Below are 24,339 nucleotides of genomic sequence, written 5' to 3' on the forward strand. Positions count from 1 at the left end.
ATAAACCCAACAGTGACCCACCTTGAGCCCTCATGTGGTGGGAAGAGGCACCAGCAGGCAGCCCCGGAAAGGTGATCTGCGAGGCGGAGACAGTGGCAGCTGAGCAGGGTGGGGTCTCCAGCACCAGCAGCTGCACAGTGAGGGGTCTGGGTTTGGGGGGGCGGCCCAGGGGGAGTCTGGTGGGTATCAAGGAGGAGAGGTGGCAGGTGAAGCCACCAGCTACAGCCGATTGACGTCACTGCAGACAGGGTGGTAGCACAGTAATACTATTTTTAGTCACTTTCACATTCTTGCTCAGGTAACTCTTGACATTTTACTTATAATAGCCCCAGCAAGTTTACTGGGAAGCTGTGCAAGTTGGCAGTTTAGCGGTGCAAGTGACACAATAGAATGGAAAATATGTGGATGAATTTGTATTACTGGCCTATGGATAATTCATTTAACTTTTTTTTTTTTTTCAGTTTCAGAGGCACATTTATATTCCCATGGGTGTTACCTTTCTTATCCCAATTATGTTGTCAAAGGGAAAACACATTTACCGCTGAGGAGATTGCAACTTCAGCTTTTCAGATTAAGTTCAGCCCAAGGACACTGCCAATATCAGGAGCTGAAATTACTGGAGATGTATTTATGATGGCCTGCAGCCACGGTAGCAGAAATGGAATTTTGCTTGAGGTTGTAAAGAAAAAATGCTGGAGGATTTATGGAAACACGCATTGCCCGGGTATCTCTGTAAAATGTGTATAATGGATGCTCTGGTGATGAGGGCCCCAGGTGGCAACTTGACTTTGCTCTGCACCTAAGGACCCAAGCCTGTGAAAGGCTCCCACCTCTTTTTCCGCCCTTTCACTCTCTGCTCCTCTCCTCTCTTCAGTTTCCCTCTGTTCCTTTTCCTCTCCCTGGCTTTACCCTAAAAGGGGACATAGCTCTTTCTGCCCCCTTGTGAGTCCTGTCCGTAAACTCTGAACAGAAATGGACAGGATCAGTTGCGGTTCAGTTCAGGAAAAATTATGGGCTGCTTTTCCAGAGAGGCAGGCAAGATTTTTCCACAGGAGGTAAAAAAGAAAATACAAGGGGATGGATCAAAAGCTAGAGTTCTTAATATAATCTTTGGAACGAGTGCTTTTAATACAATCTTTTTTTATTTTTGTGTTCCCCTCCTGCCCGTGTTCCTGGCATGTATTCTGGGGTTTGGCATAGAGTGAGTAAGAGAGGGAGAAAGCCGCAGAGGCAAGACAGTTTCTTCATTTTTAAAGCTTCTGTTTGAGAGAGGCAGAAAGAGAGAGGAGACTGCGAAATATCTACTCAACTAATTGCACAAAAAAATCTAGCATAAGGATGCTTCCTGACGCACTGTTCGAAATTGTGAAATGGGAACTTCCCTCGTGGTCCAGTGGCTGAGACTCCGAACTTCTAATGCTGGGGGCCTGGGTTCCGATCCCTGGTCAGGGAAGTAGATCCCACGTACTGCAACTTAGAGCCCGCAGACTGCAACTAAAGATCCCCCAGGCTGCAACTAAAGATCCCCCAGGCCATAAGGAAGATGCAGCCAAATAAATATTTTTTAAAAATAGTGAAATGTTGGAAACAGCTTATGTATCCAATGCTAAGTATGTGTGTATGTGCTCTGTCCTGTCTGACTCTTTGTGACCCCATGGACTGTAGCTGGCCAGACTCCTCTGTCCACGGAATTTTCCAGGCAAGAATACTGGGGTGGGTTGCCATTTCCTCCTCGAGAGGATCTTCCGAATCCGGGGATCGAACTCACGTTTCTTGGGTCTCCTGCATTGGCAGGCAGATTCTTTACCACTGTGCCAACTGGGAAGCCCAATAATAAGTCAGTGGGGTAAACTTATAGTGGGGGGGTGACAGCTTCCCCTACAGGCCTTCCCAGCCCTCAGCATTTCTGACTCAGTAGGTCTGGGCTTCCCTGGTGGCTCAGCTGGTAAAGAATCCGCCTGCAATGTGGGAGACCTGGGTTTGATCCCTGAGTTGGGAAGATCCCCTGGAGAAGGGAAAGGCTACCCACTCCTGTATTCTGGCCTGGAGAATCCCATGGACTGACTGAGCGACTTTTGCTTTTCAGGCCTGGGGTGGGGCCCGAGAACCTTCATTTCTAATGGGCTTTCGGATGAGCTGTTGCTGCTGACCTGGGAGCACCCTGATATCACTTTGAGAACCATTGTTCTAAATTAGGGAAAAGGTGCTTCAAAGTTAGGAGTAATAGTCTTCTCTCCAACTTTTCCAAGTTATCTAGAATAAGTGCTCCTTTAAAATATTAGAGATAAAATATTGTAAAAGAATTCTGGAATTTTGTATGAGACCAGTTTTCTTTTTTCTTAAACTACATAGCATATCTGCATGAATAAATATTATTTACATACTATCAATATTTCCAAATACCTGTAAATTGAGTTTCAGATAAAATTCATTCTCTACTTTGTGTCCTAGCACCTGCCAGCTGACATTTGTGGGTGTTGACAACCATGATTTGTGTTATGTGACATTTTGCAATTTTAGTTGATAAATTCTTGGCTCAAATCCATGACTCAAAAGGTCACAGTACTGCTTACATGATACATGAAAAGATCTCAGTGAACTGGAGAGGTGCACACCCTTGTCTGAAGTGTTTTTAAGCCGTTTCTTCTCTTCCCTCTGTTTGTCTTACATTCACAGCCACTGAATCGCGGAGCACTTGAGTGTCGGTACTTGTCTTCAGAAGTTCTTGCTTCCCCCGTCAGGTCAGTGGGGGGCGCTATACTGGTCAGTGCCCAGGCTCTGCTCACATCCTCTTGGGTCCTTTCCCTCCGTGCCTGTGGGCTTCCTGACACTTTTTAAAGGATTGCCGTTGGCTATGGGAGCAGCTTAGCCCTGACACTCACAGCCCCAGCTCCTTGGTTCCTGTGGGACCACCCTGAGGTGTAATTTATCCTCCGAGGTTCCTCGGAGGGATCAGGCTGCAGCGACCCTCTGTGTGTGATGGCTTGAGACTGAGCCTTTGCTGGTCCACCCCGCCCCCCATCTTGCCTTCCACACTTCCCAGTTGGCCCTGGGAGCACTGCTTCCACAATCAGCACATTTCTTGCACATGAGGCTTCACCGTGGGGTCCACATCTGGAGTATTCTGCTAGTCACAGGTCCCTGCATGGTGAAAGCATCGAACATTCCTAAGTATATGTAATCTACACAGGATTATTGTCAAAGATAAAAATGCATTGGTTGGTACTCTGCTGACCAGTAAGGACATTTAGAGTTATCAGGCACAGTTGATGGCCTGGAGGGAATAAAAATCTTGTTTGGGACATGTAAAGCATGGGCTTCCCAGGTGGCCTAGTGGGTAAAGGATCCGTTTGCAAATGCAGGAGATACAAGAGATATGGGTTTGATCCCTGGGTTGGTAAGATCCCCTGGAGTAGGAAATGGCAGCCCACTCCAGATTCCTGCCTGGAAAATTCCATGGGCCACAGAGAGTAGGACACAACTGAGCACGCACACACACACACACACACATACATACACACAGCATATAGAATAAACTTCAATAAGACTTGGGGGCAGGATATAATTTAAGATGCATTTGCCCATCTTTTGCTTTCATCTCTAGTCATTGTTTGCCATCTGCCTCTACTGAAAGCATGCAATCCAGATTGGGACTTGAACCACAGGCTTTTAATTGAGATCTCACACACCTGGTGTCGGGACTTAATGGAGCTCGGGTCCTTGATGTCACAGAAAGAACTCAACGAGAGGCAAAGTGATAGGTAAGAAGTAGATTTATTTAGCAAGAAACACACTTCACCAACAGAGTGTGGTCCATCTCAGGTGAGAGAGCCCGAAGTATGGCATGATTAGTTTTTATGGGCTGCGTAATTTTATAGGCTAATGAGAGGGAAGATGATTTCAACTATCTTGGGAAAGGAGCAGGGATTTCTGGGAAGGGGCCACCGCCCAGTTTTTGGCCTACTATAGTCAACCTCAGAACTGTTAAGGCACTGGGAGGGAGGGGTGTCATTTAGCTAATGTATTACAATGAGGCCCAAGGTCTACTAGAAATCAAATCTTCTGCCATCTTGGACCTAGTTGGTTCTAACCAGTTTTTGTCATGTCCTACAGCTATGTCATTCTTTTTAAGGCTGTGGCCTGCCCACCTCCCTCCTGTTTCACTCCCACCTGTGGAGTGCTAGGGGAGCCACGTGGTCCCTGTGTGCCAAGTGTGGCGCAGAACTCACAGGAAGACCCACTAGTGTGAAGGATGGTGTGGTCAGGGACGTGAGACATCTCAGTGGGGCCTCGTGTGGTTAGATGAAACAGCCAGGTGGCATCTTCCCAAAGACGGTGCAGCCTCTGAGCTTCTTAAACTTCAGGAAATGAGAGGAGTTAATTGAGATTATGACCCTTCATCTTGATAGCAGGAGGCGTCAAAACAGAAATCCAGGTGACCTACAGAAAACAAGAACTGAGATCCATACGCAGCACCAACACGGGGGCAAGCGCCCAATCGATGATGCTGAGGGCAGCTCTTCCGTTGAGCATATGACACTTTTATGGGTGCAAGGAGGCTCTGCAATGCGTGTGTATTCTAGAAAGTCTATCTTAGACCTTCAGGGATGTTTAAGAGTTGATTAAACCAACAAGTAGGAAAAATTCTGTGCAAAAGTTACACCCTCATGGTATGCTTTGCTTGGACTTGCTCCACTTTTAAGCTTGTCCAAGGCGAGGTAATCCTCAATTCAAGCCTGGTTAGAACTAATCACAAGAGTTTTGTCTAACAAAGCAGAGGGAGGTCAGCCCTTTCACAGCAAAACATTCATAGGATTTAGTTCTTATGCACATAAAGGCATCCTACTTACTGAGTTCCTGATCTGGCCCAGAGCTGTGATGGCCCTGTGACCTCTTCAAGGTAAAAAAGGGGGAGGGACCCATTTGCCCAGATAGTTATTCCTCCATGTCTTTCCTTCTGGATAAAAGGTGGGTGTGTCAGACACTGGTTCCTTAAGGGACTTCTGTTATCAAGTTCTTTTCTTATTGGTAATATGAGGTGGATGTTATTTGCCTTGCTAATTATTAAGAAGAGGAAATAGATGAATCCTTTTAAAGACTTTGGCTAGTATAGAGCACAACCTAAGAAAACCAAGGCTTTTATGATAGATAATTTCAACAGTGATATTGACAACGACTTGTTGACAAGCCCCTTGTGTCAGTCAGGGTTTGATCAGAGAAGCAGACCCGCTAGAGGAGATAACTGTATCTCCCTGTCTGTCTGTCTAGCATCTGTCTGTATACTTATGGACGCCTATCTATAGATATAGAAGTACACATATGTACAGATAGATAGAGTAATAGATATATATATACATAAATCGTAAGGGCTCAGTTATAGAGATTTGACCTTTGACCACAGGCAGTCCTGGGAGCTACTGCAATGATCTCTCTGGGAACTGTTGCCTATGTGTGATGCTAGAGCTTGAAGTCTGAGAGGCAGGCAGCAGGGAACTTAAGATGGATGTAAAATCTTGGAGACCAAGAGCAAGTTGGAAGCCAAGGATGCAACACTGGAAGCTGTATCCATTTTCAGGTCTTCAGACCTTGATGGTATGGGGCCCTGCAGGGTCTGGGCCCTTTGTCACTCAGCCAGTCACTCTGGCCCAGGGGTCAGAGAAGCTGAAGGGGACCTGGGGATCAGGGTTTTGGCAGGGGTCCCCTCCTTCTGGAAGCTCAATGGAATAATCTTTCTCAGTCTCTAGAGGCTGTGCACATTCGCATCGCTCTGACCTCTGCTTCCCCTGTCACACATCATTCTCTCTCTGCCTCCTTTTTCCATTTTTAAGGACCTTTTAATCACATTGGGCCCAACTAACTAATCCAGAATATTTCCCCCATCGCAAGATTCTTAGTTAATCACACCTACAGGATCTGTTTTCTCTCGGCAAGGTGTCACATTCACAGGTTCAGGAGATGAGGACATCTTAGGGGGTCGTTGTTCTGCTATGGCAGGGGGTGGGTTTCAGCTGTCTCTGCCACACTCCCGTGTAGAGCTCTGAATGGCCTGTGCTTAGCTCTACATGTCACTGAGGTTTACTTAGCTCTAAATGCTGGGGAGCACTTACTGAGTAAGCGAGTGCTGCTGCCCGCTTACTGAGGGCAGCCGTCCCCAGGCTTTTCAGCACCAGGGACCGGTTTCATGGAAGACAGTTTTTCCATGGACCGGGGGAGGGAGGGATGGTATCAAGATGATTCAAGCACATTCCATTTATTGTGCACTTTATTTCTATTATTATTATGTCAGCTCTACCTCAGGCACTAGATCCTGGAGGTGGGGACCACTGCTTTACTCTCCAACCTTTGATTGGACTTGGCCGATGGGAGGCACCAGGAGGAGGCTGGAGGGTGGGAGGTGCTGACGGCTCCTCGTTTCCTACCTGTTGGGTCACTGTGGGTTGGTTGCATTTCCACCAAATGTCAAAAGCTGACTTCCCCAAAAGCCACCTTCTCCAGGTCCCTGGGGCTCCATGGTTCCCTGCTCTTGTTGGTCCTGCGTTAAACCCCATTCTTTCCCCAAATTCTTCCCTCCCTTTTATAAGTAGTCTGTTCAGACAAATTCTCTTCTAATGCCAGGACCCTGGTGGATACAGATCGTGTCCTTCCACATTGTTTTAAACAACTTTATACATATACATGGGCTTTTTGGGTGGCTCAGTGGTAAAGAATCTGTTGGCCAGTGCAGAAGCTGCAGGAGAGGTGGGTTTGATCCCTGGGTCAGGAAGACCCCTGGAATGGTATTCTGGCTGGGAAATCCCATGGACGGAGGAGTCTGGCGGGCTACAGTCCACGGAGTCACAAAGAGTCGGACTGACTGAGAGACTGTGCACGCAGGTATACATATGCAGACATAAGCTTTGATTAGGGTGTGTGGATATGTGTGTGGACTTCGCTGGTGACTCAGACGGTAAAGCATCTGCCTACAATGTGGGAGACCCGGGTTCAATCCCTGGGTTGGGAAGATCCCCTGGAGAAGGAAATGGCAACCCACTCCAGTACTCCTGCCTGGAAAATCCCATGGACGGAGGAGCCTGGCGGGCTACAGTCCATGGAGTCGCAAAGACTTGGACATGACTGAGTGACTTCACTCACTCATATGTGTGTGTGAGAGCGAGAGAGAGAGAGAGAAACACACACACACACACACAGGCACACACACACACACACACACACACACACACACACACACACACACACACACACACACACAGACTGAGAATTCATAGAAGTCATAGCCCTGCCTGAGTTTCCCCTCAAGACAGAAGAAGACCTGATCCCACTGGAGACATTTTAAAGAAACAGTGGAAGACAAAAATAAAGTCATCTTCTTATCAAATCTTATGAGGCTTCCCTGTTCCATATACATCTTAACATGTTTTTACATCACCATTATTATACTTTCCACGCTTTTCTGAAATCTCCTCTAGTCACTTACCAGTGTGTGTGAGACATCACCCTGTGTCAGTCTCATTTCAATCCATTGATTTTCTTTGCTGCCTGGAATTCTAGGGTCTGTATTGACAATCTTGAACCAGTCCTTTATTCCTATTATTTGTATTAATTACTGTTAAGAACAATATCACAAAAATACTGTTTACCACCTCCGTGACACCTACGAATACATTCTCTGGACGGATGACTGACACGGAGTTGCTGTCACAGAACACAGTTTGATCTTCTGACCCTTCATTCACTGAAGGCGGGAGGAGAAGGGGATGACAGAGGATGAGATGGTTGGATGGCATCACTGATATGATGGACATGAGTTTGAGTAAGCTCCAGGAGTTGGTGACGGACAGGGAAGCCTGGCGTGCCCCAGTCCATGGGGTTGCAAAGAGTCGGACACGACTGAGTGACTGAACTGAACTGAAGCCTTCATTCTCTTTCTTTCTGATAATAGCACCCCTGTTTTCCTTTAGGGAAATGGAGATGTAATAAGAAAACACCTCAAATGTTTGTCTTCTGCTGTTATTTAAAAGCAAATACAGCGGGGGCCGCGTGCCTGCTCTGTCTGGTAAAGAAGCTTGGCATCCTGTCCTCTTGTGGGGAGGTGGAGTCATGTGACCCAACCAAGCCAATCAGGTGCTGCCTCCTGAGAAACACAAAAAATGGAAAACGGCTGGGGATGATCTATGCCAAAAGGGGTACCTTAAAGAATCTGGCTAAATGTTTCTGCCCTAAGGCTCTACTGTCCCGTTTTTCCTGTTTTTGTTGTTTTTTAGTCCCTCAGTCGTGTCCAACTCTTTGTGACCCCAGGGACTGCAGCACACCAGGCTTCCCTGTTCTCCACTATCTCCTGGAGTTTGCTCAAATTCATGTCCATTGAGTCAATGATGTCATCCAACCATCTCATCCTCTGTCATCCCCTTCTCCTCCTGCCCTCAATGTTTCCCAGCATCAGGGTCTTTTCCAATGAGTCGGCTCTTCACATCAGGTGACCAAAGTATTGGAGTTTCAGCATCAGTCCTTCCAATGAATATTCAGGGTTGATCTCCTTTAGGATGGACTGGTTGGATCCCCTTGTAGTCCAAGGGACTCTCAAGAGTCTTCTCCAGCACCACAGTTCAAAAGTGAGACCTTGTTATTAATCCTATTCTCCTAACGCTGTGCTTTCTTATTTTTCTTTCAAATCTAGCCTGGGCGTGTCTTTTTTGTTTGTCAATAATAGAAAGAATATGTGTATTTAATATTTTGACAAATGCCTCTAGTTGCTCTCCAAGCTGAAGTAACAGTTTAAACTTCCACCAACAGTTGGAGGCTTTGGGGCTTCATTTTGATTTTCTTTGAACAGTTGTGTGGTGTTACTCAGTTTTTTTGATACAATGGCACTTTGATTTCCTGATAGAGTGATTTTATTTCCAAATGAGTGAATGAGATGTCATTTTCTCCAGTGGGTTGTCCAATAAGTAACTTATTTATTATTTCTAGAATGCGACAGGCTTGTATTATCTTTCCAGAAGTATAGCTGATGAAATGACCCAGAGTCAAATTAATTTTATTTATAAGTGGAGTGATTCACAAAGGATATGAACCACAAACTTGGACTTGAAGTATTCCAAAACTGAATATTCTCACATGGTCACCTCAGCAACTGTAAACAATGACATAATCGTCAAGCGGCAGCAAAAAGAACAGGCAAGTAATGTACAAAAAGTTCCTCTAATTCACATCATGTTTACCAATTACTTCATTCTTATTTTAAATGTATATTAAGAAAACTGTCTGTAAAAGCAGAAGGCATATGAATTTGAAGGCATATGAAAAAAAATCAGATCCTCCATGTGGGCAAATACCATCACTAAAAGCAATACACATGAGGTTCATTGCCCCGGGTGATTTATGGATAATGGGAACCATAAATAAAATTGAACAACATCAAAAACTTAACTACCAGGAATTGGATGTACCAGGGAGAGTATGGAGAAATGAAGTTATGCCTACCATCAACTTCTTGAAACATATTCTGCAGCGTGAATAGGGGAAAAGCACATTTGACTTTATCTCCTCTCCTCTCTTCACCTATTTTTGTTGAAATTTAGAGAATAATGGAAAATGTCCAGAGAGAAAATTATAATGCTGGCACAGGGGCTTTGCAAGATTTTGCCTAAGAGCTGGAGTTCTATTCAAAATATTTGACAGCCAATATGGCAATTGTATATGAATATACAAGGCAAAATTAAACCGATGACCACTGTGTGTTATATAGGATCTTAGAAAGGAGGATCACTTGGGCAATGAAGTTGTGTTGTCTTGTTACTAAGATACAGGGAGAAGATTGCCTTTCACATGAGAAGCAATGCAACTGACAGCGGAGAAATTGCCAAGTGCCTGAAATAGATAGAGGTTAGTCGTCAAGTCTGCCCGTGTAGAGAGCTGATGAGAATGGAAACCCCATGCTTCTCATATTTCATAATCAAGGAAGGTGTTTGCTGTGTGGAGTTTTTCATTTTTTTTTAAAACAAGAGGAAATCAGACAAAAATTTAATAGCATGTATACATGGGAGAGACCCAGGAAAACTGAGTAACTCCAAGAGGATCTTTATAGATACTATTCATGAGTTTATGGACTGTGCCTTGTGTTTTGAGTTTCTTAAGACTTTTTAAAACATAAAGGGATATTGAGTTTTATCTAATACTTTTTTCTGAGTCAGATAAGAACAGCATATGTTCTTTCTCCTCTAATCTATTAATGTGATAGACTACATTTATCTGGAAGATAGTGAAGGACAGAGGAGCCTGGTGGGCTGTAGTCCATGGGGTTGGAAAGAGTCAGACACGACATAGCGACTGAACAACAACAGTAACATTTATCCTAATGTTAAACCTCCCCCTGAATCTCTGGGATGGAGCATATTTAGACAAGATATATTTTTGTTTTTATGCTTGACTGGATTTGGTGTTTAATGTTTTTTAGGATTTTTGTATCAATGTTTATCAATTATAATGTCTTTAATTTTCTCTTATCACATCATTTTTGTCTAGTTTTGGCATTAAGGTTATATTAACCTCATGGAATTCTCCTGGAGGAGCAGCTCCTCATTTTACATCTAGAAGATAGGAACAATTTTTCCTTGAAAGTTATATAGAATTTGCTCATAAAATTGGCTGACTTTGTTAATTTCTTTACAGGAAGATTTTAAACAACTGATTAGATTCCTCTAATAATTGTTTCAGTAGGACCATTTGGACCTTCTCTTTCTTCTTGAGTCAAGTTTAGTAAGATAGTTTTCCAGGAATCTATTTCATGTAAGTTTTCAAATTTATTACCATTATATTTATGAGCAGATCAAGTAATTATGATGAACAGATAAAACAATGATATAATTCATAATATTTTCTTTTGCTTTTAATATTTGCTGTTTATGCAATTGTATCTTCTTTTTCTAACTCCTATTTATCCTTTATTTGTGCCTTCTTTCCTTTTTATTTGTCTGAAAATGCCTTTATTTGATTTGATTCTTGAAAGATAATTTTGCCAGGCACACAATTCTAGACTTGAGGTCATTTTCTCTCAAAGTCTAAAGATATTATTCCCCCATCTCAGGCTTCTGTTATTAAGATTGCTCTTCAACTTCATCCTTTTGTAGGTGTCCTTTTTCTTTTAAGGTGTTCTCTGTTCTCTTTATTTTCCCTCTCTTCGCATCTATGTGCTGCAATCTTGGTAACTTCTTCTGACCAGTCTTCTGGTTCTCTAATTGTCTCTTCTACTATTTCTAATCTGCTCTTTAACTATCCACTCAGCTTTTATTATCTATGGTAGTATTTTTCATTTATGAGTTGTTTTGGCTATTGATCAAATCATTTTTTATTTTATTTTTACTTCTTTAAATATATCATGTATAATCATTTAACATTTTGAATCTAATAACATAATATCTAAAGTACTTGGGAGCCTAAGTCTTGTTTCTGCTGACTCTTTTCAGGGTCTCTTTGGGGGTTTATGATCTCATATCTGACTGATCCTAAACTGTGGAAATCCTGAGGGCCTAAATTAGGGGTGCACTTTTGTTTGGAGAGGTTTCGTGTTTGTTTTGTAGAGATGGAAGATATCTCTAACTATAGGCTGCTGTAGTGGTTGGGGGTGCTTGGATTTAGTCTCTGCCTTTCGGTAAGCCCAAAGATTAACCTTGGGGCCCCGTGAAAGCTTCTTATCCATCACCCCTATACCACACTCTGTTAATCTCACAGTATCCTCTCTATGCATTTACTTCTTTCCTGAAACCCTCATCCAGGCCTTTATACTTTCTCTCCTGATTATGTCAGTAGCCTCCTTGCTGCCACTCTGCCTTGAGTCCCTCCCCATACAATCCGTTTGCCTGATTCATCTTTCTAGAGTGCAATTCTGATTTTATAGTGTAAATCCCTTAGGATTGTATTTCTTGTCACTGTTTTGAAAGTACTGCCCCTAGGTTATCTCACTTGTACCCACAGTAACTTTGTAAAGATCAGCTGGTACACTTTTCTGTTTAGTGCCTTCCTCTGGCCTTCAGAGCAAATCCAAACTCCTCAGTCCTGCCTTTACATCCTTCTATTACCACCTTTGAAACTGTATCACTTAATCCCTTACACACATCATAGTCTAAACAACTTGAAATTTTCAATCTTGAATGGATAATTCAGGCTTGAATGGATGAATGCAGCCCTGGTCTGGTAGCAGCGTCCACATCTAGTGGGTATCAGAGCCAAGGCAGGGGGTAGACAGTGAGGGATGCGGCTCCTCAGTCTACCTGCCAGAGGACGTGTTTGCCCCACCAAGTTTCTTCCAGATTCCTGACCCACAGACGCTATGAAGAACACTGTGAGTATTGCTTTAAGCCACTAGCATTTGGAATAAGTGGAATGCAGTCTTTCTGAAAAATAGACAAAAAAACAAGCAGAAATACAAAATACTAAGCCTGAAATATCTTGGGTAACCATTTAGTCATGGATATGAGATGGGGTCAGGCAAAGGCAGGTGGAAGGTGGCCAGATATGTGTTTTCTTAGCACACTGCCAGGGCCAACTTCTGAAACTGCCAACTGCAACTTGAAGACCATACTTTTTGAGCCCCTTTTTCACCCCAATTTATTAATACCTCCCCGCAACTGGACTCTTTCAATCACACAGAATTAGAGTGGATGCACCCGATGTCTGCCTATGGAATGCACACACAGGGTTTAAAGCATTGGGGAGAAAAGAAAATAAGGTAAGGGTACAGAGAGGCAGGGCTTCCCTGGTGGCTCAGACAGTAAAGAATCCGCCTGCAATGCGGGAGACCTGGGTTCAATTCCTGGATTGGGAAGATCCCCTGGAAGAGGGCATGGCAACCCACTCCCGTATTCTTGCCTGGAGAATCCCATGGACAGAGGAGCCTTTCAGGCTACAGTCCATGGGGTTGAAAAGAGTTGAACATGACTGAGTGAATAAGCACAGCACAGAGAGAGGCACCACTGAGAACAATTCCTGTAAGCTTTGTGGTCTAAGATCACGGCCCTCTGGATTGTAACTTGTTTCTCTCTGACCTGGAGCATGAGCTCTTTGTGGCAAGGGCTGCCTGAGTCTCAGCCACATTTGTATCCCTGGACCCTAACACATCACTTGACACAAAAATATCTGTTCAATAAAGGTCCTTTAAAGGAATACACATCGAAGAATTGATGCTTATGAACCGTGGTGCTGGAGAAGACTCTTGAGAGTCCCTTGGACAGCAAGGATATCAAACCAGTCAATCCTAAAGTAAACCAACCCTGAATAGTCATTGGAAGGACTGATGCTGCAGCTGAAGCTCCAATACTTTGGCCACTTGACGTTGAAGAGCTGACTAACTGGAAAAGACTGATGCTGGTAAAGACTGACGGCACAGGGAGAAGGGGACGACAGAGGATGAGATGGTTGGATGGCATCACCGGCTCAATGGACATGAATCTGAGCAAACTCTGGGAGATAGTGAAGGACAGGGGAGCCTGGTGTGCTGCAGTCCATGGGGTCCCAAAGAGTTGGACACGTCTTAGTGACTCAACAACAACAAGAAAGGAATACATTAATGAATGATTTCCCTCAATATAACCCAAGCCCTAAGCCCATTGAAAAGAGATAAAGGACAGAACTGGAATAGCTAGCTGCTTCCATTTGTAGTAGGTGTGACTTGCAACCCCATGATACAGGTCTGTGGGCTTGTCTATCATGGCAACAGAAACATTCTCAATTAGAATATTTAACAGTTTCTACACTAGGCTAGGTATCTGATGTCCTAATCCTTTATGTTTCACAAAGTCCCGGGATATCTGTATGAAGGAGAACTTGCCTTGACACTGCCTTGCAGGGGGAGCAAGTCAGAACTTTTGTGCAGTGGAAGCAAGCTTCAGGCATTGATGGATTCACAGCAATGTGTTTAAGGAGCACCTTCCAAATCCCGGAAGATGAATGATGTAGTAGTCAGGTCTTGGTTTGTGCTGGCTCAGAAGGATCACTCACATTTTGGATGACAAGAAGGTGTGTCTGATAAATGTAGTGGACATAGGGCAGGCAAACATATTTTTATTTGCACTCTCTGCCTTGGTCCTGATGAAAATCTGGTAGATGCCATGGAGATGCCACAGTGATACCTTGGTGCCATGGCAAAGACGTTCACTTTGGGTCAGATGCGTGGGCTGGACTCTCACCATCATGGGTCACTAGTGGGGTGGACAAGACACACGCCCTCTTGGGGCCTTGGTTTTCTCTCTGTAAAATCAGAGTGGTGCCTCTAAGGTTATTGTGGGACATGGAACAAAATGGTCACTGTTCCAGAAAACTGGGTGAAGCATTATTTTACTTTGCTTTTCTCTTTCCCCTTTTCCCCTCCGTTTATGGAAATCAGGAGGCTGATGTTTTCCTCCAGGTGTGTTTTGCTTGAATGAATGCTCTCCCCGCATCACCCCAAGAAGGCATGAGTATGCCTTCTCCTTCGTTCTACTTCTGTGTAGAGTCTTTTAAACATCGTGTGCACATCGCCATTGTGTAATGGGTATTGTACAATGTCACAGTGAAGATACACACTCAAATGTATGGCTTAAAAAGGAACGAGAGAGCCATGAGCCAAACCGAAGCCAGAACAAGACTTGATGTCGGATGACAGTCTGAGACACACGCTGTCAACACCCTCCTGGAGTTGGTCCTGCATGGCCATTTGAACTTGGTTTCTATTTCTCCACATGAAACAGAAGAGCATTTTAATCTACTTTGCTGCATAGGAATGCCATGACAATGTGTACGGAGAGTGCTGAACTCTTTGAATGCATGGTTATTTAAAAAAATTAACTAGAACCAGAGATGGTGTGCGTGGACACAGACTGATCCGCATAACTAGGCATAAACCATAGGAATAACTTGGAGGCAGGCTAGTAAGGGATCATAATTAAATAGCTGATGATCTGCCTAGCCCGAGAGTGACATCGCTCTGTTTTGCTTTGGTAAACAAGATAGAGCAACAACTAGGAGCTTAAGAAATTACGTGAAAAATAATAAAGCCTATCAGGACAATTGCAACAATAGAATGGGCAAAGAAATGACCAGAAGGAAGGACACTTCAGACAGCTTATATTTTTAAGATGATCACATTCAGGATAGATGACCATGGCTCTTAGTTCAGGTGTTTTGAGGTCTTTTAAAAGGTTTTAAGGAGATCAAACCAGTCAACCTAAAGGAAACAAACCCTGAAGATTCATTGGAAGGACTGATGCTGAAGCTCCAAAACTTTGGCTACCTGATGTGAAGAGCTGACTCATTGGAAAAGACCCTGATGCTGAGAAAGATTGAGGGCAGGAAGAGAAGGGAATGACAGAGGATAAGGTGGTTGGATGGCATCACCAACTAAATGGACATGAATTTGAGAAAACTCCAAGAGATAGTGAAGGACAAGGAAGCCTGGTGTGCTGCAGCTCATGGAGTTGCAAAGAGTCGGACACAACTTAGCGACTGAACAACAACAACAAAAGGCTTGAGAAAACTTTGAAGTTTCTCTTATGACTTTTAAGATTAAACACGCTTTCAAGTTTTTAATCAAATCAGAATTCAGACTCATAAAAGTTAGTTATTTCATTTACTATTGAACAGTCCATGGCCAGTTGTTCTGATCTAAAATGGAAAGTTGTCATCAAAATGGAAAGTTGGAGGTGATTTTGCGTCAGACTTTACTCTGAAATGTCCACAGAAGAAAGTGACTCTAATAAGCTGGGGAGACAAGGGAATGCATGTGTATTTCATGAGGAAGGAAGGAGGGGAGAGAGGAAGAAAACTACCCCTTGGTGAGCCTTCCCTGTGAGCTTCTGCTTCTCATGTGATCGTTTTATTAAAACCAAATCCAAAAGTGAAACCTGAAATAACAAACATCCTAGTGGAGAATTAATGACTACGGTAAGACCAGTATGACTCTGGGTATTTCCAGTTCTCTTTTTTCCTCTGTTCCCTCTCATCCAGTCAGTCAGAAGATCATCTGACCTGTATCTTCAAGCTGTACCCAGAGTCTCATTGGTTCTTATCCCCTCCATGGTTGTCCTTTTGGTCCAAGCACCATCTTTCCTCACCTGCATCATCAGAGCCTGCTTACTGATCTTTCTACTTCTACGTAAATCTTGTAGAGTCACTCTTATGATCAGAATCCTCCAACGCACCATTTCCCAGAATAAAAGCCCAAGCCCTTACTGTAGCCTGTGACATCCTTACTGTGATGCTCCTTATCTTTTAAAACTCATCTCCTGCTAACTTGTAATCACTGCTGTTTTTAGTGTTTTAGATCTGCAGTGCCTGGAGCAGTGTCAGGCATGAAGCAGATACACAATAAACATTGACTGAATGGACAAAATGAATGGCAACTGATCAATCAGCATTTCTTGGAAGTTAGTCTAGTCAAAGCTATGGTTTTTCCAGTAGTCATGTATGGATGTGAGAGTTGGACTATAAAGAAAGCTGAGTGCCGAAGAATTAATGCTTTTAAATTGTGATATTGGAGAAGACTCTTGAGAGTCCCTTGGACTGCAAGGAGATCCAACCAGTCCACCCTAAAGGAAATCAGTCCTGAATATTCATTGGAAGGACTGACGTTGAAGCTGAAACTCCAATACTTTGGCTGCCTGATGCAAAGAACTGACTCATTTGAAAAGACCCTGATGCTGGGAAAGATTGAAGGCAGGAGGAGAAGGGGACGACAGAGGATGAGATGGTTGGATGGCATCACCGACTCAGTGGACATGAGTTTGAGTAAGCTCCAGGAGTTGGTGATGGACAGGGAAGCCTGGCGTGCTGCAGTCCATGGGATTGCAAAGAGTCGGATACCACTGAGCGATTGAGCTGAGCTGAACTGAACTCTGTGCTTGGTACTCTGATGACCTTTTTGGGTGGCAGACGGGATGTAAATATAAATATTCTCATCCTCCTACGGATGGGGGCAGGTACTGGTCAGGACTCATAAGTTATGTGGGATAGAAACCCCACTCCAACTTAGCCAAAGGAAAATTTGTCTCCCGGAAGCAATCTTCAGGAAGTGCAGGGCAGAGGTTGGAGCCCAGCTGCGCAATTCTTTCTCCCTAATTGGTTGCTCTCCACCTGGGCATCTTTGAAGAAGGGCATATTTCGGCCTACCTCAGACTTTTTCACCAGGTCCAATGAGAAAAGTCCTGACTTTGACTGACCTGGCTTGGGCCACCGGCGATCCTTGGACCAACTGGGGTGGGAAAGAAGGTGGTTAAGAGGGGAGCCCCACCGGAGCCCCTTGGAGTAGAGAAAGGGGTTACTGCTCCAGAAATAAAAGCAGAGAGGAGGGACTTGCTGGGGAGACAAATACCAAGGCTCCATGAAACAGTGGGGGAACATTTCAAAACTAGGGAGTAATTAAACATCAAACTGACTGCAAATTACAAGAGCTCTGGGAGCTCACAGACCTTGCAGGATAAAGGAAGAACTAATCCTCACTGGGACCCAGGAGAAAGTTTTCCGGAAAGGCAAACCGTAGGATTCTGCCTTTTCTGGGTGCTCAGGGGGCAAGAGGTACCTGCCAGGGCTTAGCGGCGTGGATGCGTTTCCTTTCAGAAAAGAGACGCTGCGTTTCACTTTTTCATCAGTCTAGAATTCGTCTGAAAACCTTTTCCTCTCTGCAGAAGGACACAGATCTGGGGGCCACCACAGTGGAGGACTACCTCGACCTCAGGTTGTGAGTTGCAGCCCCATCAAGACTGCCAGGAGGCTGCTGGCGACCCCAGCACCTGCGCCCAGAGCGCGGACCGGCCGGGTGCAGGCGTCCGGGTCGCCTCCAGGGGCGCTCCCAGTCCGCTTCCAAGGCGGGGAGCTGACCACAGACAGACAGGTGGAAATCAGGATAGGGAAACCTAAGCCGTGTTATCATCATTGAGATCGGCGCAAGCGAGAACAGGCAAGCGCTCCGCCTTTCTTCGCGCGTTTACAGAACGGTTTCTTTGAATGCAGTTCACGGGCTCCGCACAAGACAGCCGGAAGCAACGGTGTCCAAGGACACGAACGCCCCCCTCTCTAACGCGGGGTGTGGTGAAGGCGGGGGTGAGCCGCAGGGGCGACCGCCTCGTGCTGATCGAGGTGAAGGAGCCTGGCCAGGGTCCCCACCGGGGACGCCAGAGGTCTTTATTTAAGGTGACAGAGGGCACACCTGGGCTTGGCGACGAATGGACGTGATGGGCCCTTTCCTGAACCAGCAAACCAGAGGAGGTTGGACCCGGGGCGCCCCCTAATCCCTGCGTTTTCAGACCCGCCCAGTGGTTTTCCGCCGCTCTCGGGCACCCGGAGCCCCGGCCCCGCGCCCCGCCCGCCTCGAGCCGCCACCCCCGCCGCCCTCGCGCCGGCAGGGGGAGCCCGCGCGCGGCTAAAAGGCGCGGCCGGCGGCCGGCGGCCTCAGTGCGGAGCGCGGCGGCCGGGGCGCGGGGCCGGGAGCTCTCGGCGCGGGGCCAGGGGCGCGCGGGCGCGGCGCAGAGCGCTCAGACGCACACCGACGGCGGGGACCCGACGGCAGCCCCTCCGCGCTCCCGGACTCTCGTCCAGCGCCCGCCCGCCCGCCCGCCCGCCGCCCGGCCCAGTCGGCCGCGCACCCCGGGGCTCGCGATGGCCCCCGAGGTTGGGGCGTCCCCGCGCGCGCGGCGCCCGCTGCCCTGGGCGGCGCTGCTGCTCCTGGCCGCGCTGCTGCCCGTCATCTCCCCGGCGGGGGCTGCTCCAGGTACGCGCAGTCCCGGGCTCTGCCGCCAGGCTCTTCGCGCCCCTCTGTCCACTTTCCGTGCGCCCCTCGACTGCCTGTCGCCCCGGGCACCGCCGCCCTCCCTGCTCTGTACTGGCTGCATGTCGGATCCCTAACCTGTGCGTCCTCATGGCTTGCGAGTCCCGGCGCGGAGGGGCGACTGGGGACGAGGGGTCCCGATGTTCGGTGCCTCGCGCGCGGGAGGCAAGCGCAGGGACACGGTTAGCGGCAGGGGACCTCAGCTTCCTCGGTTTCAACTTTGCCGTCGAATGCCCGGAATCGGACATCCCAGGAACATTCAGGCAAAGAAAAGCTGGGGGGCGCGGGAGGAAAAGAAAAGAGACCTTTCGGCGCTGCGGTGGGAGTGGGAGCGACGCTTTCCTTCTCCCAGAATTTTCCCCCCGGGGCATCCTCCTTTTCCTCCTGTTCACCTGCCCCGAGGCACGGATGCCTGGTGTGTGGTGGACGGTTCCCGGGAGACCAGAGGGAGACGGACAGGCAGGACACGTCCCCGAGGCGCGGGGAGAGCCGTGAGCCGCCGCGGGGCGGCCAGGTACCTCGGTGCCCAAGGAGAAGCCGCGCTCTTGGGGTGCATCTCGGTGGGAACTTGGGAGCTGGGAGAGGACTTCTGTCTTGAGAGGAGAGAGAGGGAAGCCGGGGGTCGGTTTGGGAGGACCTCACCCTTCCCCTAAGGCCGAGGCTGGACACCGGGTGGATGCTTTCCTCGGGGGCTGGAATGTGAGCAACTGCTTTTCCGAAAATGCCAGCGCGCTGTGTTCACATTTCTCATAGGTTTCCCGCAGAGAGACAAGGTTTTTCATCCCCAAGCCGTTGGTGGCCTTTGTTTCCACCTCCTGTGCAGGCATTTTCACACGACACTGCGTGGCTTTTATTTATGTCATCGGTTTGCAGGAATCCAAGAAATGGACATTTTTGTTGGTACTGTTCACTCCCAGCTGGGTTATAAAAAATTCAGATGCGATTCCAAGGAGGGCTACTTGCTTTGTGAGGCTATTTCGTGTCTCAATTGCCCTCTTATTACAAGTGAAAGGGGGAAAGGGCCACACTGCTTGGTGACTCTTTTTGGTGGGTGTCTCAGGTGTAATGCTTGCTTCAGGATTATGCCAAGTGCTGAGATGCCAGAATGCCACTTGTTCATAAAAGGCAGTTCCAGCTGTGGGTTTTTTCCTCTCTGCTAGCTACTTCTAGGAAAGCATTGTCTGAATATTTTTTATAGTATTTTATCAATAATAAGACTATTTTAAAGCCTTTCAACTCCCCCACCTACAACCCATGGCTGTTTTTCCCCTCTAAATTAAAATTCTCTGAATGTTGAAAGAGTTTTTGTATCAGAAAACAGACTGAAACTGGAGCCGGTGCCATGCTGGTGTTTTACAGCCTTGTACCTGCTAGACTGCACTGCCACCTGCTTGATGGGTTACATTTGAGTGGGTCTGAAGTCGGGGTGGCTTGTGATCGCTCCCGGGACCCAGCTGTGTTCCGTGCTTCTTCTCTTGCCTTCTGCTCAGTAAATCACCGAGCTGTGGAATGTTGGAGCTGGAACGCTTGCTGGCACTTCTCTCTACTGTGTTGATGTGGGATTTGCAGGAAAATGATGACCAGACTAGAAGCAGACAAAGGAGCTCAAGCGTATTTTGAGATGCATATCCACTGATTTAAATGATAGAAGGAAAGGAACAGACATAACCTGCCGAGAGCTCCCCAGGCTGGGGAGGAAATCAGGGTCACAGATGCATTTCATCTGCTTCCTGACTGTCTTGCTGTAATAGCTAAAGTCACTGCCCCAGACTTGTACTCTGGGTGTTATAGCAGGGCTGTGGACACACTGCTTCCTTTCTGGCTCAACTGATGCACGGGCTTAGCAAGCTTCTTGAGTCAGAGCCTCTCCTAGTCCCCAGACCTTTGGAACCAGAATCCCTGTAATGAAATCCCCCAGAGACAGATTCCTAGTGGGGGACCCACCACAGCTCAGAGGAACTTTCTTTAAAGCAGAGATGATTTGCAGGGCATGCTGAAGACCTAAATAAACCCTTCATCTTGATGGTCAATTAAAATGTAAAACGAAATAAGCAAGTGATGCCTTTCACCCCCTCCGCCCTCCCTACAATAAAATACAACCCAACCATTAAAATTATGATTGCACTTGTCAGTCTGATAAGATAGTTTTCTAGAAACCATATGAGAACACACACACACTGTCATATATTTATAATGGTTATCTTAGGGTGGTTTGGGGTGATTTATTTTTCTTTAAAGCTTGAAGACTCTTTCAGGGAATCCTCAAGGTCAAAGCAATTTTCGAAGTAATACTAAGATATTATTTGCCTTTTTCACAATGTTGGGATCTGTGGAGACAGTACAAAAGTTTAGTGGGAAAACTGGTAGTGCTTTAGGGTGAATCTTGGCATAGGTGCCCTCATGAACTCAGGGTCATTGCATCTTTCAGACTTTTGAAGAAAAGATATGCTAGATTCAGTGAAGAATGTCCTTGGTGCGAGAGTAAAAATGATAGATTTTACCAAATCTCTACCCTTGTTTGCATGTCTTTTTAATATGCTGTGTGAAGAAATGGTAAAGGCATGATTAGCGCTTCTTCTCACAGCCCACATTCATCGGTGAAGTGGAAGTGTTAGTCGCTCAGTCATGTCTGACTCTTTTCGACCCCATGGACTGTAGCCCGCCAGGCTCCTCTGCCCACGGGGTTTTCCAGGCAAGAATACTGGAGTGAGTTGCCATTCTCTTCTCCAGGGGATCTTCCCAACCAGGGATTGAACCCTGATCTCCTGCATGGAAGGCAGATTCTTTACTGTCTGAGCCACCAGCAAGTTCATTGGTAATTGCACAGGAAAGCAGTTGTGTGATACTGTGAAGTGTGAGCTGAACTAGCTGCTTTTTTCCCACAGAACACCACCTTAACTAGAAAGAAGGGCTGCAAACAAGCTAGTTATTTTGACTTGGGTATTTGGCAGACATCTCAAAAAATGAACAAAGGTGGGCTGCTGCTTCTGGTAAAATAACTGTTCATATGTCTTGCCAGTGAGAAAATTTGAGCTGTCAAGTGAAAATTACAATTTTGCCAAGTCACCGCCAACATCCTAAGCTTGAAAGTGTCCCACTATTTTGACAATTTTCTAACAAGATAGCTGGTGATATAAATGATTTTGGAATACTGTGTTGTAAAGTGTATTAACATTTAGATGCTCTGTACAGACAAGTGAACTGGTAAATCCAGGTGACCGATGCACAGTGTTACAAAACCTTGCCTGGCTAAAAGAACCATCAAAGTTCAAAATAGCCCAGTGGATTTTTAATGTAACAAAATGTGAGAAATTCTTTATATGGTTTCAGATTTTACACTGCAACTAACCTTTAAGGAACTACTACTTGATGAGTTTTGGTGTAGTATCAAAGACTTTCCAAAATTATCTGTAAGGCCATTGAAATACTTTTCCAATATCTGTATGAGGCCTGATGTTTTTTGGGGACTCCAGCGAAAACAATATACTGTAATAGGCTGCAATTGGATAGGTGATCCCACTGTCTTCCATGAAAGAGATTTGCCAAAATGCCAAAAATGCTATTCTTCTCATTATTTCTTTTTGTTTTGGAAAACAGTTTATTATAAAATCCAGTTTGTTATGACAGCTTGTAATGGTTTACTATTGCTATTTCAACTTGAATTAATAGGTATGTAGATTAACCTCTTCCAAGATTTAATTTCTAGTAAGTAGACATAAGGGAAAAGGCAATGGCAACCCACTCCAGTATTCTTGCCTAGAGGATCCCACGGACAGAAGAGCCTGGTGGGCTGCTGTCCATGGGGTCGCACGGAGTTGGACAGGACTGAAGCGACTTAGCAGCAGCAGCAAGTAGACATAAACATCAACTCTGTGAGATCCTCATTAATTTAAGCATGAAAGGAATCTGAGAACAGGATGTTTGATAACAACTGGTGTATAGAAAGGAAGTAGGTTCAAATCAAGGTGCGTGGGTTTGTCTCAACGCTGTCACCGTTCACCTGCTCTGTGACCTCAGGCCAGTTACTCAATCCCCATTAGACCAAGTAAATAGAAAGATTCCTTCTGCCCCTAGAAGCCCTCATAGGCTCTCCTGTGACCCAGGCTCCATGCAGCTCTTAGGGTTTCCCTTCTCCTTCTGTCCTCTGAAAGGAGGGGGTGAGTTCCCCCTTTCTTTTTATCTTGTGCATTGGACCCCCTCCCCTCAGATAAAAAAACTGTTGTTTGTTTTTTGTCAACTGAGCACAGAATTCGTTAGTAGTGTTTAGAGGTTGTGATAGAATTGCAGAGTGATAACTTGTGTCCCTGGAAAGTTATCACCGATCAGTTCCAGGGTATCATCTTACCACGACCGTTCCTAGTTCTGTTTAAGACCTAAGGGCCCATTTCCTGAAAACTGGCCTGGTTGGAGATGAAGAATGGAGGGGTGTATTAGTTTCCTTTTGCTGTTGTAACAAGTTACTGCAGACTTAGTGGCTTTAAATAACACACCTTTGTTATAGTTCTGGAGGTTAGAAGTCTGAAATGGGCCTCACTGGGCTAAAATCAAGGGGCGTGTTCCTTCTTGGGGCTTCAGGGAGAATCCAGTTCTCACCCTCTCCAGCTTCTAGAGGTGCTGAGATCCTCAGCTGGTGGCCTCTCCAGCAATGACCTCACTCTACTTTCATCCACACATCACCTTCTCTGACCTTCATACTCCCTGTTTCGCTTATAGGGACCCTTGTGATTACACTGGATGGTCCTTAACTTAATCACATGTGCAAAGTTGATTTTGCTGTGTGAGGTCACGCATTCACAGGTTCTGGGGACTAGGACATGCACATTTTTGGGGAGGAGGGCATTATTCTTCTACTGCAAGGGGTGAGGGTGGGGGAGTGATTAAATGCAAAGATTTCAGGAAAGTCTCCACGACTTTGCTGATAAGAAGCAGATCCTTTTCATTGATCCCTTTGGAATTTAGGAATTTCTTGAGTTACAATAAAACTTATCAGAAGCTTTCATTTCAGTTAGAAAATATGGGGGTGAGAATTTAAATGTATAAAGATAAAGGAGAGAAAAGAATATATATATATGTAATCAGATGTTTAGCCATAGAATATTTATGTTAGGATACATCTGAAATTGAAAACTTGGCTGCCTTTGGGGAGAACTGGGTAACTGGGGAGTGGGGATGGATATTTCATTATTTTAGTAGAAAATGTTAGAGCAGTTGGAATCAGGGCACATGGCAAACATCCTTTTTTTCCTTCTAAGACGTTATCCTTGTCTTTTTCTTTTTTTTTAATCTTTAATTTTTTATGTATATTTTTAATTTTATATATACATGTATTTTTTATCCTTGTCTTAGTTACAAAGAAGATGGATTTAATTTTATTTGGGGGAATTGTGTTACTATTATCATCTTATTAAGGAAAGCTCTCCAGTATGGATCAGATGGTTAAAATTTAGAAATTTTGAATAAGGAATTTTTGTGCTCATTGAGTATTAGGTGACGTCATGTGGAAGACAGATTTTTTTTTTTCCTCCCATTTTCGCGCACGGCCGTATTTG

General features: G+C 45.6%; 1 protein-coding gene across 2 annotated transcripts in view; it reads left to right on the plus strand.

Moving 5' to 3' along the window:
• The first annotated feature begins 18,375 nt into the window (after nucleotides 1-18,375).
• FNDC1 (fibronectin type III domain containing 1) overlaps nucleotides 18,376-24,339 on the plus strand; it is a 111,323-nt gene continuing 105,359 nt past the window's right edge. The window contains exon 1 of one of the 2 annotated variants that reach the window (XM_081530182.1): nucleotides 18,376-18,733. In XM_081530182.1, the coding sequence (XP_081386308.1) occupies nucleotides 18,622-18,733 (112 nt within the window). In that variant the 5' untranslated portion in view covers nucleotides 18,376-18,621. The remainder of the gene's footprint in view (nucleotides 18,734-24,339) is intronic. The other variant, XM_081530181.1, reaches the window with a different exon arrangement.

This window comes from Giraffa tippelskirchi, chromosome 9 (genome assembly GCF_054371585.1).
Source record: "Giraffa tippelskirchi isolate mGirTip1 chromosome 9, T2T-mGirTip1v1.2.pri, whole genome shotgun sequence".
Lineage (NCBI taxonomy): Eukaryota > Metazoa > Chordata > Mammalia > Artiodactyla > Giraffidae > Giraffa > Giraffa tippelskirchi.